A 19,791-nucleotide genomic window follows, 5' to 3' on the forward strand; every position below is an offset into this window, starting at 1 on the left:
TTTTTTTTTTTTTTTTTTTTTTTTTTTTTTTTTTTTTTTTTTGTGGGACTGGGGATAAGGCAAGTTTACTTCTAAGTAGTCTATCTTTTTGCTGCTATGGTAAATTGGATTGTTTTTTTAATTTCCTTTTCCAGTTGGGCATTGTTATTGCATAGACATAAACCTGATTTTTGTGTGTCAGTTTTGTGTGCTGCAATGTTCTGAAGTCATTTATTCGTTTTAGCAGTTTTTTTGTGGAATCTTCAGGTGTCTCTATATGTAAGATCTTGTCATCTGTGAGCACTTTCCTCTCCAGTTTGGATGCCTTTTATTTCTTGTCTGATTCTAGTGCTATATTGAATAATAACAATGGCAAGCGTGAGCATTCTTGCCTTCTTCCTAATATTAGAGGAAAAGCTTTCTGTCTTTCACCATTGAGTGTGATATCAGCTGTAACTTTTTCTTTTTTAAATATTTATTTAGTTGTAGATGGAAACAATATCTTTATTTATTCATTTCTATGTGGTGCTTAGGACTGAACCCAGGGCCTTACATATGCAAAGCAGGTGCTCTCCCACTGAGCTACAGCCCCAGCCCATAGCTGTAGATTTCTTATACATGACTTTTATTATGTTGAAGTAATGTGCTTCTGGTTCATTGACAGTTTTTATCATGACAGGGTATTAAATTTGTCAAATGCTTCTTCTGCATCAACCAAGATGATCATCCAGTTTTTATCTTTTATTCTGTTAATGTGGTATATTCGCCCCTTGATTTTTACACATTGAACCATTCTTCATTCCAAACACACATCTGAGTTGTCATGCTATGCAGTCCTTTCAATGTACTGTTGGTTTGCTGATATATTGTTGAGGAGTCTTTCATCAATATTCATCAAAGGTGTTAGTCTTTAGTTTTCTTGTCAAGTCTTTGGTTTTGATATTAGAGTAAGGCTGGTCTCATAAGATGAAATTTGGAGCAATTTCCTCTTCTTCAGTTCTTTGAAAGAGTTTAAGGAGGATTGGTATTAATTTTTCTTTAAATGTTTGATAGATTATATAGTGAAATCATCTACTTCCATGGGCTTTTCATTGGTGGAGACTTTTGATTACTGCTTCATTTTCCTCGCTAATTACAGGTCCATTCATATTTTTTATTTCTTTTGATTCAGTCTTGTTAGGTTTTATGCATCTGGGAATTTATCCATTTCCTTTACTTATCCAATTTGTTGGCATGTAATTATTCATAGTGGTCTCTTGTAATTCTTTTCATTACTGTGACATTGGTTTTAATGTTCCCTCTTTTGTTTCTGATTTTAAATATTTAAATCTTCTTTTTAAAAAACTCTTTTTTTAATAAGTATTTTTTAGTTGTAGTTGATACAATACCTTTATTTATTTATTTATTTTTATGTGGTGCTGAGGATTGAACCCAGTGCCTCATGTGTGAGGGGCAAGTGCTCTACCTCTGCGCTACAGCCCCAGCCCCTAAATCTTCTTTTTTCTTTTTTAGTTTACCTAAGGGTTTTTCATTGTTATTGATTTAAAAGAGGAGGAGAGGGGGGAGGGAGGGGGAGGGGGAGGGGGAGGAGGGAGGAGGAGAGGGGGAGAAGGGAGGAGGAGGAAGGAGGAGGAGAGGAGGAGACTCTTGCTTTGTTTTTTCCGATTTTCCCCTCTCTGTTTCATTTGTCTTTACTGTGATCTTTATTAGTTTCTTCCTTCTGCTGATTTTTGGCTTTATTCTCCCTTGTTTTCCAGCTCCCTGTGGTAGACTTGGGGTCTTGTGTCTGTTCTATAGCAATCGCCACTTCTCTGGGGACTGCAGTCACTATGTCCTGGGAGGGCTGCTGTGTCCAGCTCTTGTTTCTGGTTGCCTCTAGATATTTCCTAAACATCCTGGTGAGTTCTTTGACCAGTGATCATTTAAGAACAAGTTGCTTAATTTCAAGACTGACCTTTTGTAGTAGCAAATGGTTAATGAAGAAATGAGATTCTTCCCCCTTATTCTTGAAGAAAAGAAGGTTTATAATTCATAGCTTCATATATTTAGAATGCAAATAAAATTTTCTCAGAGAAAAACAATAGAGGTAATAATTGCCATGTGATACCATTTCTGGCCTTCATCCCCTTTTGTCCTTCAGAGAGCTCCTGGTGAGCATTCTTGCTCCCTGATTTTGTAAGTCTTCATGTTTGCTACAGAGTAACTTGAACGTGCAATAATGCTGATGTTTGTGAGATTTTTTTTTTATAGGCTTCCTAGGATTAATTGGCATGATTGTTAGAATTCCTGGAAGATTGCATTTTGGGTTCTAATGATTTGAAGCATTTATTCAGGGAAAGATGAGGCTGGGGGTGAGATTTCTGAAGCTGACTGCAGAAGTATATAGATTCTCATTGACACTTGCCTACAGGATGGGAAAGCAACAGGGAGGCGTTAGTGGGCACTCTACCCCCTCTTTAAACTATTGATGATGGTAGAAGCGATTTTTGATAGTAACAAAAGCGAGTGACCAGCTGTTTAGTACCATCATCTCTGACACTCAAGACATCCCAGCAAGGTAGATATCATTACTATCGTGCAATGAGAAAACTAAGGCTCAGGAAAGTGAGGTGACTTGTCCAGGGGTCTTGTGATGAGAGAGTGGGAAGGAACATGGGCCCTGCCTGGCCACCTGGGTCTCTGTCCCCAGAGCCCATGTCCCTTGTATATGCCACACTGCTTCCTGCAAATATTTCCAGGCCAACCTGTGGCTTCTCCCCAGTAAAAATGCGTGGTGTGGCCAGAATGTGGAGGGTGTCCACTTTATCCCCTGCTTGTGTGTGAGCTACCTGTAGAAGCAGGAGCATGGTCAGGGGTGAGGGTGACTCTGAGCAGAGATCTGTGGCAGGCTGTAAGTCCAGGAGGCAGGACTGCCTACTAGTAAGGGGTCCAGGGCCAACTCCAGCCAAAGTGACAGGCCTGTGCCACAAGCAGCCCCGTCTCCACTGCTGGATTCCAGGCAGGAAGACAAGGGCTCTTCGGCGGCTGTTCCTCAGCAGTGTTCTGTAAGGAGAAATGAGGGTTCGTAAGCATCACATGTGTGTCCTCGAGTCGGAACAGTTACCCTCTTTCCAGAAACATCTGAAGGCCTCCTTACACTTTTCATTTTGATTTACAAAAGAATCCATCCAGTCCACGTGCTAGGCTGCGGTCAGTGTAAAGCTGCCAGCTGGACCTGTGGTGCAGACTGAGTGACTCCTGCTTCCGTGGCCCTCCTGGGTGAGAGTCCCCATCCCCTGAGAGCTGGAAATGGGAGGAGCAGCAGCTATTGGCCTCCCTGGTGTCTCTCCCTGGACCTCTGCTCAGGAGAGGAATCCCAGCAGAGACAGCAGCTCGCGGGGCATTCTGAATATCAGGACTGAAGCAGCTTCTGGGTCATTTCAAACATGCCACAGTCTCCAGGGCGTTTTTCTGTCATCGGGGTCCAGATGAACCGAGCCCAGGCATCTGCGGGGTGTGCATGGGTATGTGTCTGTTTTCTTTTCTCCGGGGGTTTTCAGCCTAGTGCTTAAGAACAAAATCCTCCTTGGAAGTCGTCCAGTGCCCAGCGGGGGTGCTTTGTGCTGCCAATTAAGACTTCTCTGGGATTGGAGTCTTGGTATGGAATGCCTGGGGAAGCTTCGCTTGCACTAGTCCAAGGAAAAGGGGCTGTAGGTCCTACCTTGCTGTGTGGAATGTGGGGCGGACATGGAGTGCTATTTCCCTGGGATCAGGAAAAAGACACCCCTTTTCTCTCAGTGCAGGAGTAGAGCATTGCAGCAGGACAGAGCGAGAAGAGAGACCAAGAGAACAAAACTGGAGCAGGAAGCCTTAGTTTAGAAGTGCTCTGTGCCCAGCGAGAGGCCGGCGGCCTTGCTTCCAGACGGCCAGCGTCCTGTGGAAACGGTGTCCATTGTTAAAAGTGCAGAGCTTGCAAGTGGGCAGAAACCAGTGCCAGGTCACACACGACTTGAAGGGTAGGAAGCCAGACCTGGCTGCAGTGGGTTTCGTATTTTACTGACTGACCTGTTGATCCATTGAGAAGCTGGGGATGGAACCCAGGGCCACATGTGTGCTAAGCAAGAACTCTACTGCCAGGCCACGTGCTCAGCCCTTATTTGGGTTTTTAAAAATTTATTTATAAAGTTTCTTTGTCATTTAGATCCATTGAAATGTAGGTGTTAACTAGAAGCTGTGTTTTCAGTCTTAATCAGTAAAAATCTCTTGAGATTCTGGAAGACCACCAGCCTTCCTAAAAATGACTTGTGTTTTGCCACCAAGTTGTGGTTTTAGACAGTGATAGATAAGAGCATTTCTTCACTTTCTTGTTGAAACGCATTATCTGGGTTCATCAAAATTGGGTATCCCCGGGGCTGGGGAAGCTGAGGCAGCAGGATGGCAAGTTCACAGCCAGCCTCAGCAACTTAATGAGGCCCTGAGCAACTTAATGAGACCCTATCTCCAACTGAAAGATAAAAAGGACGTGAGGATGTGTTCAGTGGTTAAGGGCCCCTGAGTTCAATCTTTGGTATCAAATTAAAAAAGAATTAGGTATTTCATTCTTTGTGGACAAGAGCCAGGTGGGGCTTGGCTGCCTGTGGCGCCTGCAGGGCTCCACTCAGCACCCAGTTCCCGGTTGATGCCCGGTAAGTGTTTGTTGAGAGGATAATTGTTTAATCTAGCATGAGTCACCCTGACTGTCATGACAGACGAAGTCATCAGAAAAATCTCTGGTCATGCATAAGAGCTCCCTGCCAAATCTCTGTTCTGATTGCTAAAGTTTGGGATCTCTGAAAAATTTTGGAAAACCATCTCTGGACTCCAAATTGCCTGATGAAAGACAGAATTGTACCTTCTTCTGTTCAGAGTCATTCTCTGACCATAAGAAGATTGTCACCTTTCTTGGTCACCAGTCTCCACTGCAGAAAACTTATTTTGTCTAAAATTTAAATGGGAAAGGATTCTTGAATGCACATATAATGGAACTGAAGAGCCATTTTATTTTCACAACTGTGGAGGTTTTGGGTTTGGGCATGGGGGTAACAAACTGAAGAAATGGAGGAAGGGGTGACTTTTATCCATTTATACACCAAAGGCACTTGACCTGCCTGAAGCGCTAAAAAATGTACAGTGTTACTGTGCCATCTCCCACAGGCCAGTCCCCTGCCACTTCTAAAATAAAGAGTGTTATTTTCACTTGTGTCCAGAGGGACACACTTCCTTGATGCTCCCTGCAGGTGACTGACGGAATCCTCCTGTGGGGAGGCACAGGGCTGCTCTCTCTGCCCTTCTTGCTGCAAATTTCTTCTTCCTGTCCTTCGTTAAGTTCCAGTAAATCCTACTTAATTCATAAGAGCTCTTGGCTCTCAAAAGGAAATGTCTCATTTTATTTTTGTAAGTATAGGACAATAGTAAGTTGTTTGTTTTCTTTTCTTTTTTTTTTTTTTTAAAGTGTAACGTTTTGATGCAAACGTGGGAATGATGACATCTTGAAAGGGCTGGGGTGGATCACACTGAGTCTCCGCAAAACAAACGTCTTTCCATTTGAGATGTGCAATTGACTGAGGCTTATCAAATGCTTTCCCACTTTCACAAGGCACTCATGTGCATTCTGCTTTGTCTCTGTGCTTTGTGCACAGATTGAACACAGTGCAGGCAGACTGAACAGGTCAGCACCCAGGCGAGGGGAGCACAGCCTCGAAGCCCTTTCTCTCCTTTCACCTCCCTTTTCACACGGTGGGTCTCACCAGGGCCTGACGTGCAGCCGGCTTCTTTCTTGTAACTGCATTAATTATTGATATGCGCTGGACACATAGGGGCCCAGCAGTTCTCCAGCTAGTGTCCTTTGGCCTTGAAACTTGCACAGGGTCCTGCTTAGGTGCCAGGAGAGTCAGCCCGGCCACTCACTGCATGCCAGCTTCCTTCATGTCCCTGAATCCCTGAATGTGTTTCTTCCTGGGCAGAATTGGGGAAATGATTTTTTTTTAAAGAGGACATGAGGTTTAAGTGGAAAAATCTCTATAAAGTGCAAATTGTTCCCCACGTGTTAACTATTTCAGCCATGGTTGTTCCCGGCATCCTCTGTTGCTTCTTCCAGGCAACAGATTGAGCGTTAATCATTAGGAAATTGGCCAGTGTTTACTCTAATTCACTAATAGTCATAGCTTTTCAGCTCCATAAGGGTGTTTTTATGTAATTCTTTAAATTGCAATGAACTTACCATGAACTCCCAAAAGGACACCACGGAGGTGACACTCTGCGCTGCGTTCTGCTGCTGCAGAGCCTCCTGGGGCCCCGTCAGCCAGGCACACATAAGAGCTTTGGAGTGTGGACTAGGTCCTTGGAGAGAACACTCCCATGGAGCCACGTAAGCGTGTGGCATTTGTCATTGGAAGAGCTCAAGCTTTAGGTACAAAGGTTTCTGTACCTTTTGGACTGTAATCCCAAGTTTCAGAGCTTCATTGCTCTCCTAGAATCTATTTCTTTGCCCCCAAATCAAGCATTAAAAACTCATCCTTTGAGCTGGGGATGTGGCTCAAGCGGTAGCGCGCTCACCTGGCATGCATGCTGCCTGGGTTCAATCCTCAGCACCACATACAAACAAAGATGTTGTGTCCGCCGAAAACTAAAAAATAAATATTAAAAAATTTCTCTCTCTCTTTGGAAAAAAACCAAAAAACTCATCCTTTGACTTTAGGACGTTCTCATGCAGATTCCAGTTGTGAGGCTCTGGCTGTATAGATCAAAAGCTTCCTTTGTTACCAAAAAGGCGGAGTGAACAGCATATTAAAATAAATGATCAGGTTGTGGCTCAGTGGTAGAGCACTCGCCTGGCATGTGCAAGGCACTGGGTTCGATCCTCAGCACCACATAAAAATAAATAAATAAAATAAAGATATTTAAAAATAAATAAATAAAATAAGTGATCATCAAAATTGATAAATTATATTACTGTGTTGTGTAGTGTATGGATATATAACAAGAAATCCCACTATTGCGTATGATTAGAATGCACTAATAAAAATTTTTTAAATAATAAAATTTCTCCTATAATGGGGAAAACAAATCATAATAATGATCATTTTACTTGTGTTTGCTCACTCAGAGAGTGAGGTGAGTTTTCAAAAGCCCCCACCCAGGCCGTTTTTAAAAACACACCAAGAGTTTACGAACAAGACGTTTGGAAGCCACAGAGAAGAAAGAACAGAGGCCGGGCCCCAGAAGCAGACAGAGGAGGGGGAGAGAAGCCAGGAGGGCAGGGGGAGCTGCAGCTGGGGAGGACAGTGGCAGGAGACACTGGTGGCCCTGAGGAGCTCAAGTGATTTAATCCAGGGTTCCGCTGTCACGGGCTCCAGCTCAGTGGCAGTGGTCCTGCGGCTCCTGCACGTGAGATTTGGTTCCTCCCTCCATGGAGTGTCCCCTGCAGCTCCTGAGATGGGCTGCTTTGGGCCCTCCCTTCTCTGCGTGGTGTGTGGGCTCCTGCTCTCTGCCTGCTCTCCTGGCGTCTGCCACCTGTGACAGACACAGTGGCAGCTCTCAGTCTGTTCCCTGGGAGCCCTTCTCACTCTCCTGTCCCCTTCCTTGCTGCCTCAGTGGGTGATTTCCTCCATGTCCATGGCTCAGCGGCCCCCTTCAGTGGCCGTCTCAGGAGTCACAGACCTGCGTGTGCACCCCCCACACCTCCACTCCACGTGAGCCAGAGCAGCCAGGTGGGCAGGTGTGCACCTCTTCACCACCTCTTTTCCTCCTCTCTTCAGAGCAGGTGGGATGTCAGGGCAACTCAAGTCTCTTTCTGTGACAGGGTCAGAGTAAGACACGTGCATGCACTTATCCATTTATTTATCCTTTCCTATAACAAATCTGTATTGAGCCTCTTTATGAGGCTCTGCAAAATATACAAAAATAGATGAGGTGAGCTCTCGAGAATGGCTTATGTTGAAGGTAAAAAGTTTCTAGGGACACCTGCAAGGCAGTTATACGCTCTTGGTGAGTTCCGGGTACTATAACAAAGTATCACAGACCAAGTGGCTTATAAACAACAGTGGTTCAGGACACAAAGTCCCAGAGCAGGTGCCAGCATGGTGAGGTCCTGGTGAAGGGCCTCTTCTGGGATGCACACTGTGTCCTCATGTGGTAGAAAGAGTGAGAGAGCTCTCTGTAGACCCCTTTATGGGGCACTGATTACGATCATGAGGTCTCCACCCTCATGGCCTAATTATCTTCCAAAGTCCCGAGATCCAAGTGCCATATCTCTGGCACCAGGGTTCCAACACAGGAGATTCGGAGGACACAAACCCTCACTCTATCGCATGTTCTATCAGTCCTCCCTGCGCCCAGCTCTGCTGCCTGCCTGTGGGTCTCCTGGGAACAGGGTTTCCTTTTCTAGAGCAGGCCCTTCTGCCTGGGTAATCACAACACATTCAAGTTCTTCCTTTGATCTTTCCCAGAAATTTCAATCTTTACAAAAGTTCCTTCCCCAGCGCCCCTTCCCAGATTCCAACCACGCTCATCCTCTGGTTATAAGGAATGAGCGTGAGTGCTCACAGGGGCAGTGACTCTAGATGGTGGCGTTTTGCTCGTGGCAAAGCATTTTCTGTCATTACCTGTGGCATCCTATTTGTGTTTGTCCCAGGTGTACCTTTAGGCCAGCGCTCTCCAGTATCCGCACTGTTGGCCTTTGGGCTGGCTAATTCTCTGTGTGGGGCTGTCCCTGGCATTGTAGGTTATTTAGCAGCATTTCTGGTCTCCACCCCCTAGATTCCAGTAGTGATCCCCTTCCCAAGGGGTGACAACCATAAATGCGTCTAAACATTGCCCGTGTCTCGAGGGCGTTATCATCTCTGGCTGCCTGGCACTGCCAGGCAAGGGAGGCACCCTCAAGGTCGGGTCGCACGCCTGTAAGCCCCAGGGTTTGTTGGAGATCTTCTGGCTCCGTTTCCTCTGTGACTCGCACTGACCACCCCAATTATAAGGCACTGGGCAGGACATTGATTCCAAGTGGCATCAAGTGTCACTCTGAAAGCCTTTGATCTCTGCAGGTAGGATTCTAGCACAGCTCTATCTCCACCCACCTGGAAGTGGACGACCTCTGTATGTGTTTTCACACTCAGCAATGAAGTAGGATTGCAGTAGGGAGATGTCATTGTCCTCCACTTCCCCCCTCTCAGCAGCATCAAGCGGACCAGCTCTTCTGAGCGCGTATCTCCTGGGGGCCGGCGGGAGAGCTCTGGGGACTCCAAAGGCAGCCGGAACCGCACAGGCTCCACCAGCAGTTCCTCTAGTGGTAAGAAGAACAGCGAAAGGTAAGGATTCCCCCTGCCGCTGCCAGGCCATCTGACAACCCTGGCCCCAGGGACAAATCAAAGATCCCTGTGTGCAGACAAGCCGGGGACACTCAGGCGCAAGGTCAGAGTGCTGGTCACACCATTTGAGGGCAGCTGTAGTCAGAGTTCACTAAGTCCTCATCCAGGGAGCTCACCTGCCCTCCCGACTCCCAGTGCAGGTCTGGGCAGACTAAGCCACTGCTGGCAATTTGCAGAGCGACCAGGGAGCCCAGGAGGCGGTTCTGAGTTCCCAGATGAAGTGCCTTGTTCCTCTAGAACACCTGCTGCCATCTTAAAACTGACCTTAATGGAATGTTTTAAGCTTGTCAGCAACATTTTCTAATATAGAATGGGTCAAAAGTTACAATTTGATAATTGGCCAGAGACTGCTTTCAGTATTGAGTTGACACAAGGAATATGGACCACTTTCCTTCCTGGTTTCCACCTCCCTTTTTATGAGGTTGGTATTTAATGGATCATAACCAACATCTGTGACGTTCTACTCATACATGCTACTTTTTGGCGTTTTAACAGCTTGTTTTGTATGTAAGAATGAATTATGTAGATGAGGTCAGTTTTTCTGTGTGTATCTGCCCAACGTGTGTTGTTCTAAGTTTTCAAACATTGTGCTTTGATTTTATCCCTTCTGTTTAGCAAAGCTCAGGAAGGAATTTCAGTTTCAGAGGCTAAACATGTTTCTTTTCAAATGTTCACGTAAGAAGGCTTAGTCATAATGCAGCCGTCTCCAACCACGGGTTGTACAGGTTCCAAGTCTGTAAATCCGCTGTGCTTCATTCCTGTTCAGGACACAAAACTCTTTTTCAGTTTCGTTCCTAAAAGGTATTTTTTGCAGAAAAAAACATAGACACTTATCAATCTACAGCAGGTCAGTTAACAATTTCAGAAACCATTGACATAGGTTCTGTCTTCTAATTTAGACAGTACTTTTTAAAATTTTTTCCCCTAGGAACTGGGGATTGAATCCAGGGGCACTTACCACCAAGCCACATCCCCAGCCCTTTTATATTTTAGGACAGGATCTCGCTAATTTGCTAAGACTGGCCTGGAATTTGCAATCCTCCTGCCTCAGCCCCCAGAGTTGCTGAGATTATAGGCCTGCACCACCACTTTGGGCTCTGTTAGTACTTGTTATCAGAAGATTATGCTAACAGGGTGATAATGCTTTGGAAATAAGGCCAGGTGGTCACAATGGAAGCGGAGTGAGCCAGGGGGAGGTGCAGTGGCTCTGAAGGCTTGAGTTCTAGGCTTCTTGAGCCTAGAAGATGACCTGAAATGTCTAGATCTTGGCCGTTCATATATACTTGGCTACTCTTCAGCCCATCTGATTTTTATTAAGAATTTCCAAAAAGAATCTGCATTGTGTAAACTCCAGATCTGTTTTATCTTTTAAATCCTATGGCTTTGGTAAATGTGCTGGGTAAATATTTCCACAGAAGATATTTACAAAGGGATTTTTGAGAAATGCCACAGTAGGAAATTTTGATTTGGAAGTGAGGGACTGGAAAAGTTTACTAATCATTTCCTAAAATAGTTCAGGCAACTCAAAGTGGCCATTTAAAAATAAATCCTTTTCCTCTCTAGAACTTAGGGAGGGTGGAGGCCAGCACAATGTGAGCTGTCCAGTTGCCGACAACCTCCAGAGAGTGTCGCATCTTCCCCGGGGTGACTGCTGGTACTGACAGGGCCTGGGGCCCAAGGAAGTCACAGCAAAAAGGCAGTTAGGAAGCAGCAGGAGCAAAAAGTCAAGGTGGACGTCCAGGCACTGCCTGACCCCTTTCCTCCATTCTTGTCTCCATTCCCCAGGGGCAGCCCCCAGCCTGGCTGCTCTGACCTCACTGAGGAAGCCTGCCTGGGGGTGTAGACAGGTGCAGAGGAATGAGTAATCCGCGGGATTCCTTCTCAAACATAGCTACTCACAGGTGGCCTCAAGAGTCTGGCCTCCACTCTCACTAGCTCGCCTGTGTCCACTCTTCCAGTGGCCACCTCCTGTTTCAGAAGACTAGCTTGTTGGTTACTGTCGGCAGCAAGACAGAAGGCGAAGGCATGGAGGGCTGCTTTGTGAGCCAGGCTCGGCCTTCGCTGCTCCAGCTGGGTTTCGTCCTCTGGGAATTCTACACTGATGCCCTTGAATCTTACAAATGAGTGAGCCCCTAGGAAGCACCCGGCACAGGGGGTGGTGCTCAATAGATGCCCCCATTGCTGTGGTGGAGTCACAAAGAGAAACTCATGCAGAGCACAGAACAGTGATTGACGAGGCTGTCAGCGATTCTCCACTTGACTTTCCTCGTGTAAGTGAGGGTGTTCAGTGACACCTCAGGTCGTCAGTCTCATTTGCCTAAGCAGCACAGTCCTGTGGTGTAGCCCAGATTTTGACACAATCCAGCCATGGTTGGGGGGATGTGAAGTGTGATGTGTCCCTATAATTCCCCCAGCTGCTGACAAAGTGGCACAGCATGGGAATCCACAGGCCAGGATGGCTCCCAGCCTGCCATGGCTGGCGGTCCTGCCCCTTCCTCTCCTATAAGCTCTTTGGGAAGCACGTGAGTACACGTGAGCTCACAGGAGAGCTCGGATTTGGCCTAGCCGAGAAGGAGTACGTCACCCACACAGCAGTGCTGTGACTCGGGACAGCTGCAGATTGCTAGCTGTGAAGTCTGGTGTTCCTGCCTGTGAGCAAGGCTGTCTGTGGCACATAGACACGTCTGTACAAATCAGAAGACATTCCCTTCACTCAAAATATAATTCCCCAACAGCATGTGTATTTCTCCTCAATAATAATAACAGCAAAAGCTGTTCTGTATACACTGTTATCACTTGAACTGTGGAACAGAAAATAAGTGGTTTTGAAATCCTAAACATTCACTTTTTCCAAAAACACAATAATTTATTTTGAAATAATTAATGTATTTGTTTTCATAGAAACTCTTTATGATAGTTTTTGTGTTCTTGTTGCTATATCCCTCATCTTTAGGACTGGTCACTGGATTTGACAGTTTTCTTGTGACAAGTAGATTCTTAACCTTCATTTTAGAATGCTTGCCATTTTAAAATATTTTGCTTATAGCAAGCTGCAAAATTTTAAGAACATTTAATCTTTGCACTGACAAAGTTTTCATTAAAAACAAAAGCAATGTAGAGCAATGTGATCTATTACTTTATGTATTATTGATAGTAGATGAATATTAATAATTATGCAGTGGTTCATGTCATCATGAAGCACTTAGTAAATTTAAAGAGGTAATCAGCAATAACATTCCAATGGCAGACTTGTAGTTAATGTCCTAATCCAATGAAGGACTTTTTAAAAATTTTAAAATAAGCATTTTCCATCGAATAGAAAAATAGCTACTTATTTAGAAGCACAGTTTATGCTACCTGTTGCTAGATCAATCAAGTGTTTCAGTTAGCACTCTGGTTCCCCCTTTGCAATTTCTGAGGAAGGAGATAAGTCACCTTCATTAGCAAGACACCATCTAAAGGTTGTAAGGGGCTGATTCCTAGAACAAGAGATGTTTCCCCCTCTGCTGGAAACTTGGTTGTAACACACCTACACATTGTCCATCTTTAGAACAAACATATCAAATACAGCATCCAGCAAGCAGCGTTGCCCCAGGTGCAGCGCCCCTCTGTGCCCAGCGCCCCTCTGTGCTCAGCAGCCCTCCCGCCTTACGAGACTCTGAGGTCAGGAGCCACTGCCCAGAGCCCCTCCCTCCTAAAGCCCCAGCATGTGTGACGCGGTCTCTGGCAGCTCCCTTGAGCTCCTGAGGGCTCAGAGTTGTTTTTCTTTAACTGTGGCGCCACTGAGCTATAATCTAAATCCTAATCCTCAGCCCAGGGTTCATGGCCTCCATATTCTGTCTCCTCACTGACCTTGGGCTCTGACATCCGCGCCTCTCCACAGCTCTTACTTGCTTCCAGCAAGACTTTTTTCTCTCTTTGAGTTACTTTATTTATTACACAAGTAACCTGCTTTAGAACATCCAGATGTACAAAAAGCAATGAAAGTCACCTATGATCTGGCTCAAGGAGCTCAGAGCTGTGACTTGTCACATTTCCACCCAGCCTGTGTTGCTGGGGTGCTGTACGGGCGGTGGGCACTTCCGACGTAATCTACATTCTTCTGCGTATCTTTTGCAATCCTGTTTTGTTGCTCTGTGAATATGCCTCTTTCAGTAGACATACTTTCACACAGTGTGATTTGTTATTTTTGTTTAAAAACATTTAAAAAAAATTTTTTTAGTTGTAGATGGACACAATACCTTTATTTTTATTTATTTTTATGTGGTGCTGAGGATCAAACGCAGCACCTCACACAAGTGAGACGAGTGCTCTATCACCAAGCCACAGCCACAGCCACAGCCCTAAAAACTTTAATATGAAAATAATTTCACACGAAAATAAAAATAGCACAAGGAGCACCTTACAGCATTGGTTTACTTGGAGGTTGTACATGCAGCCGAGTGCACCTTAGTGGGACAGCCAGCTGCCAACAAGGTTTTCCTAATCCAGTCAGACCAGTCCAACGTCTGGAAATGTGCAGCTCAGAGTAGTTACTCAATAAATGTCACTGAATGGTTTATCCCATTTAATATAGCCAAAGAAGGTCAGAGTCGTGCTGCTTCATAGCCACCACCAAGTTTGATTCCAGTTCTGCCACTTTTTGTTGTATGATGGTAAATTACTTGATTTCTTCTGGGAATTTCTCAATGTCAGTAAAAAATAGTGCCTACCTCCCAGGTGTTGTGAGGATTTAAAAGACCAGATATGCAGAACCCAGCATGCCTTGCCTGCAGTTGGCAGTTAGGTGGCCTCTGTGGCTGCCATCCCCACCCCAGAACACTGAATCGCTATTTGTGCTGTCGCGACACACAGCTGAAGTGTCTCTTCCTGGGGACATTTTGTAATTCCCCAACTCCTGGGTCTGTCCTTACCCAACCTGAAAAAAGAGCAATGAGAAACTGGAAATTTGTGTCATCTTACTTATTCAGTCCCCAGCACTGCTTAACTTAGCACGGGCTGTGTGCACAGCGTGGTGCGAGACAGGGCCAGCAGTAGAAAGGGGCAGCATGAAGGGACTCATCCTCTCTGCAAAATTAATGACACAGTGACAGATAAGGGCCAATTTCCTTTAATTTTCCCAAGACCCAACACAAACCAGTAAGCAAAAGATAACATAATAGAAACCTGGGTAAAGGGTTTGAACTCACAGTTCCCTGAGAAAGAGATTCAGATGGCTAGCTAGCTAACACCATTGAATGGTCTTAATTAAAGAAATGCTACCTAAGCAAGCTGAGAGTATCCTGAGAGCTTGGACAGGGAGTTACTCTCAGACAGATGCCTTCCAGCTCTCAGTAGGTGCCAGGGCGTAACCTCTGCCAAGTGACGTGTGTGCCTGGGACCTGGGGGGGGTGGGGTTGAATGTGCTGGGTGCCCCTGTCCAGGAAGCCTTCATTCACATGGTCCCTCTCCTGCCGCTAACTTGTCTCTGACCCTGACTCCCACCCAGCTCCCGGGCTCCCTCAGGCTGGGAGGGGAGGAGACATGTGGCTCCTTAGCCTTGTGCCTTGGGCACCTTGCACAGTACCTGGCACCCAGTGTGTGGTGGGTGGATGAGGCTGCTGAGTGCTCAAGACGACCAGAGCCATTTAAGACCAGGTCAACAGCGCCACCTATGGGTAGGCAATTTAACACCACCCTTGCAGAAACATTCCCTCTGGGTGGAAATCAGGTGACGTAAAGTAAGCATCTTTTTCCTGAAAAGATGGCTTCACCCTTCAGGCTGTGAGGTCATTTACCTTTGGGTATATTCTTAAGTGATCAGAGCTAATATTCTTTAAGTTGTTTCACTTCTGTGACTATCAGGCGAGGAGCCCAGAAAGTCAGTTAGGTTCTTGTCAGTGATATTGGAGGAAGAGGGAAGTAGTATAATTTATAAGGAAGTGTGAGGCACTGTGTTACACTTCTCATTTAATCCTGCCAGTCCTCACAACACAGTGGTCCAGTTTCTATTTTGTAGATGAAGGAGACGAGGCTTATGGAGGGAAAGCACCTTGTCCCAGCACCCCCCACCCATCAAAATCTGTGCTCCCCTGCTGAGTGAGTCTCAAGCTATTGGTTCTCATTGGCAGTGTCTGTGAGGCAGTAGTTGGGTCCCCATCAGAGTTTCCAGTGGCTTCTGAACATTTTTAATAGGTGCTGCCTGAGAGACCCTGACCCAGTAAAAGCCGTGTGGAGCCATTATTCACGTGGTAGGGTACTGTGACTTCCCGTGATGATTTTATCTCCTCACATGGAATCCTTTCCAAGGAGAGCCGCATTGTGCCGAGAGCCGGTGGTGTGGATGAGTGGCAGGGAGGTGGCATGCTGAACTTGGTAGTGGCTCCTCCTGACCACACCGTATTAATCATTTTAAAAATGAGGTGCTCTGCTCAGACAGCATCTGGCTCCTGCCAGCCTGCCAGGGCCAGTGCCAGGTGCTGTGAGGTCCTTCCTGGGTCACAGTCTGTCTGAGGCCTGACACAGGGCTCAGCCTCCAAGCCCTGTCAGGACATAGAGTGAGTTGGTCCCCCAGATGTTGGTGTGAGTGCAGCTCCCCACGGGGACATGCTGTCTGTCACATCAGGTCCTAGCAAGCTGTCCCCTGCACTTTCCTCCCTGTGGACACACTGCAGAAGGGTCATCAGACGAATGATACCACGCCTAGAGAGGCCATCGCCCCATTCTCAGCAAGTCCACACCTATGCTTGCCCCCTGGGCTCAGGGAGGTGCTCAGGGCACAGCTCTGGCTGACGGGCTCTGATGGGGCCACAGCGCCTTCAGCTGTGGGCCATCGTCACCACCTATCATGGTGCCTGGCCGAGGAGGTGCTCAGAAGAGCCTGTGTCATTTCTCAGGGGGCTCTTATGACCTTTACCTGTGGGCGCAGGTGAACTAGCCTGCCCTCAGCCCCTCCTCCTGCCCGTTAGGGAAGGTGCTGGTGCGTTGGCAGGGAAAGGGGTTTTGAAGTGAGTTCATGGTGTCTTTTTCTTTCTTGATCTTTCGTTTGTTGTTTTTTTTTTTTTTTAAAGAGAGAGAAAGAGAGAATTTTAAAAATATTTTTTTTTTTCAGTTTTCGGTGGACACAACATCTTTGTTTTATTTTTATGTGGTGCTGAGGATCGAACAGCGCCCTGCGCATGCCAGGCAAGTGCGCTACCGCTTGAGCCACATCCCTAGCCCCAAGAGTACACGTTTTCTATGAAAAAGTAATTTTCTAAAATAATGAAGCAGAGCAGTAGCACATTTTCTAAATTCCGCACCAAGAAGTGATCATAGTTTAGATGTGAGGAAGCAGCTCTTTGGTGCCACCTCAGTCCCCCGGCTCTCACTGATCTTCATTGTTTACATTCACATTACCTTTTTATGACTTTTAATAGAAGAATTTCTCAAGGCCAGGCATAGTGACTCACACCTGTCATCCCAGCTACTTGGGAGGCTAAGGCAGAAGGGTCACAAGTTCAAGGCCAGACCAGGAAATTTAGCTAGACCCTATCTCAAAATAAAGGACTGGGGGTGCGGCTCAGTGTTGGAGTGCCCCTGGGTTCCATCCCTGTACTGCAAGAAAGAGAATGAGCGAGAAGATGGGCAGAGCGGTCTTCTGCCTGGCTCTTGGAGCACAGCACCAGGGGTCTGCGGGTTCCCTGTTTGGGGGGTCAAGTTCCCCCATGGATTTTCTCTTTCTCAGATGAGCGTAATCCCTAATTGAGTTTTTGCATTTTAGAAAATGTCCCAGTTGTTTATGTCTGTGCTCGTGGCTTTTGCATCTTTCTACCTTTGGGATCATTATGAGGAAAGAAATAGTTGCCTTCCCTGAGCATCTGCATCTGCCTCAGTTTGGGGTTTCCATAAGCACCAGAGGCCGAGTACTCTATAAAGAAAAGAGGTTTATTTTGGCTCATGGTTGTGAAAAGTTCAGGATGGGGCAGTCACATCTGGCAGGGTTCTAACACAGCCGCCACATCCATGGTGGGAGCATGCACAGAAGAGGCCGAGACCCTGAGTGACCTTGGTTCATAATAGTCCTCTTTTGAGGTAACTGGCCCAGTCCTGAGAGCCCTGGCTCACTCTGGGACACCTAATCCAGGCTCTCGAAAGACAAGAATCCATTCATGAGGGTGGTGCCCTCATGATCTCACTGTCCCTTAAAGATCCCACGAGTCCTGACACCATCACAATGGAGACCACAGCAGCACCCTGACCTTGTCTGGAGTGGAGGTAGTACTGTCCTTGCCAGTGGCTGACCTGTCGGGGCCTGAGCAGTGGCCCCACTCTGCTGTGGTGTCCGAGGGTCTGTAGTGGAAGTTTTGCTGGTGGAACTCTAGCCCTGCAAGTGACATTGGTCCTTCAGAGGCCCGCCCCTCCAACCCCTGAGAGACTTGATCCGCAGGTGCAGACACAGGTGGGTTCAGCCTGCTTGGTGGGGTCAGCTGGGCGGCTGGGGTCAGTTCCCCCACGTCTCACATGACGTGCCTCTGGCCTCCCTCCTGTCTTCCTCAGAACGATCATCTGCCCAGGAGAAGAGCACACCCACAGGTCTCTCATCAGGAAGTTGTAGCTTTAAATTAGGTCTGTCGGAAGAGCGTGGAGAAGAGAAACCATTTCACACATTCAATAGAGCCGTCCTTGAATGTTCCCCTCCTCTCAGGAGTAGCACAGCTTGGTGACAGACGGTTCCAACGTCTTGTACCTAGTTTTGGACATTTTGTTACCTGTGTTCCGTTTGCGACCACGCTGGTTTTGCTGTTCTTATTAACGCACATCATTGCATGGCTTTCCCGAGGTCCACCCCTGCGGCGTGGGCTGAGGGTGGGTCAGGGAATAAGACCAAACACCCAGGCACCTTTTAAAAGATGTTTTTGGTTTATTTCCACAGCAAACCCAGGGAGCCCGTGTTCAGTGCAGGTAAGTCTGATTTAATTTTTGTATGGGTGTCCCTCCCTCCCTTGGTCGGCCTTAATAAGTGGCTATAATGTGGATCTTGACCGAGGGGCAGATAAGCAGTAGCTGTCTCGGGGTCAGGTGGTCCTGGTATTTGGGGACTAGTGGTAACGGGCAGCCTGGTGTACGGCCACGCGCTCAGAGAACAGCAGGATCGTCATCCAGCAGTCACAGGGCCGGACCCTCACCTGCCCGCTCTAAAACCCATCTAAGACACGCCAGGAAAGAGCTCAGAGTGGTGTGCCACCGCGTATGTGCATTAGAACCTCTAGGGCAAAGACTTCTGGCCTTTCATTTTCCCTTACTAACTGGGCTTCTGTCCACATGCGCATTTCTCTCCCGGAGAAGGTTTCTGGTGCGTTGAGTTCTGTAACTTTGTCTAAAAGTAGCCTTACTTTTTCTGCCTATGGTTTCCTAAACTGCAAACTAATAGTTCATGTGTACCTTTCCATGTGTCTTTTTAAAGCACACTTTGTAATAAGGTAAATGCTGGGGCTTTTAGCATTTTAGTCTTATTTTAAAGCGTATTTAAAATGCAAAACAAATTTTTCAGGTGCGTAGCTGGTTAAGTTCATGTAATGTCAATGTCTCCAGTTTTTCCCCCTCAAATTCTAGATTAAAACCCAGAAGGCAGCTTTGTGTCCCTCAGCACGAGCTCTACTCTCATTCCATTTTCAGGAAGCAGGAGGTCACTCACTGAGAAGGTGACTGCCCAAACTCTCAGGCCCACACCTCAAGCGCCTTGTCAGAGCCCCCCAAATGTCCCCATGTCCCGCGGGAGGCCGGGCAGCTCCTGCCAGCTAGTTAGCCAGCGCCCCCGCAGGCAGGCCGGCCACACTTGCAGCACCCACGTCTCTTTATCTAGCCCTTCAGTCTCTGTCTCCGAAATCACAAGGGAAGCGCCGGGTGACGCACTGCAAAGGTAGGCAGCATTCCGAGCCCATAGCTCTCTGAGCAAGGCTGCTACCCCGGCTCCAGAGTCCGCTTTCATACAGGCAGACCCTCCTTGTATGAAAACGCTTCTGCGACGCAAACACCCCGTTCATTTCTCGTGGAAGCATCCCTGAGCAGTTCCTCGGGTGGCCTTTAATAAGCAGCTGTGATTTGGATCTTGCCTGATTATTGGCTGATTATAGGAATTCTTAAAGTCTCCATCAACCTGAAGAGAGCTATAGGGCAGCCCTGGATGTCCCACTGTTTGGCACGGACCCCGCACTGCTGCTGGCCTCTGCCCACTCGTGCCTGCCGGGTTGTGATTGCACGTGGTCATCCTAACCAGCCTGAGAAAAGCATTGCTTTCCCTCGCTGCATTTTGGCTTTAGACGTAGGACATCTGGGCCACTGTACAAATAGCCACACCTGGGCCACCAGTGGTGGGCCAGCATGTGACGACAGCTCACACTGTAGGCTTCACCTAGGTGGACCGCGTGCCCTCGGTGGCCCTGGGTCAGCCGTGTCCTGTGAGTGCACAGGC

At 47.0% G+C, this 19,791-nt stretch overlaps 1 protein-coding gene across 5 annotated transcripts in view; it reads left to right on the plus strand.

Moving 5' to 3' along the window:
- Positions 1-19,791, plus strand: part of Eml1 (EMAP like 1) — a 158,805-nt gene that overhangs the window by 106,262 nt on the left and 32,752 nt on the right. For 2 of the 5 annotated variants that reach the window (XM_015495524.2, XM_048799316.1), the window contains exons 4-5: positions 9,168-9,299; positions 18,253-18,281. In XM_015495524.2, the coding sequence (XP_015351010.2) occupies positions 9,168-9,299; positions 18,253-18,281 (161 nt within the window). Of the gene's footprint in view, positions 1-9,164; positions 9,300-18,252; positions 18,282-19,182; positions 19,240-19,791 lie in introns of all 5 variants that reach the window. The other 3 variants (XM_015495506.2, XM_048799314.1, XM_015495515.2) reach the window with 3 other exon arrangements.

The sequence above is a fragment of the Marmota marmota genome, unplaced genomic scaffold (assembly GCF_001458135.2).
Source record: "Marmota marmota marmota unplaced genomic scaffold, marMar, whole genome shotgun sequence".
NCBI classification, from domain to species: domain Eukaryota; kingdom Metazoa; phylum Chordata; class Mammalia; order Rodentia; family Sciuridae; genus Marmota; species Marmota marmota.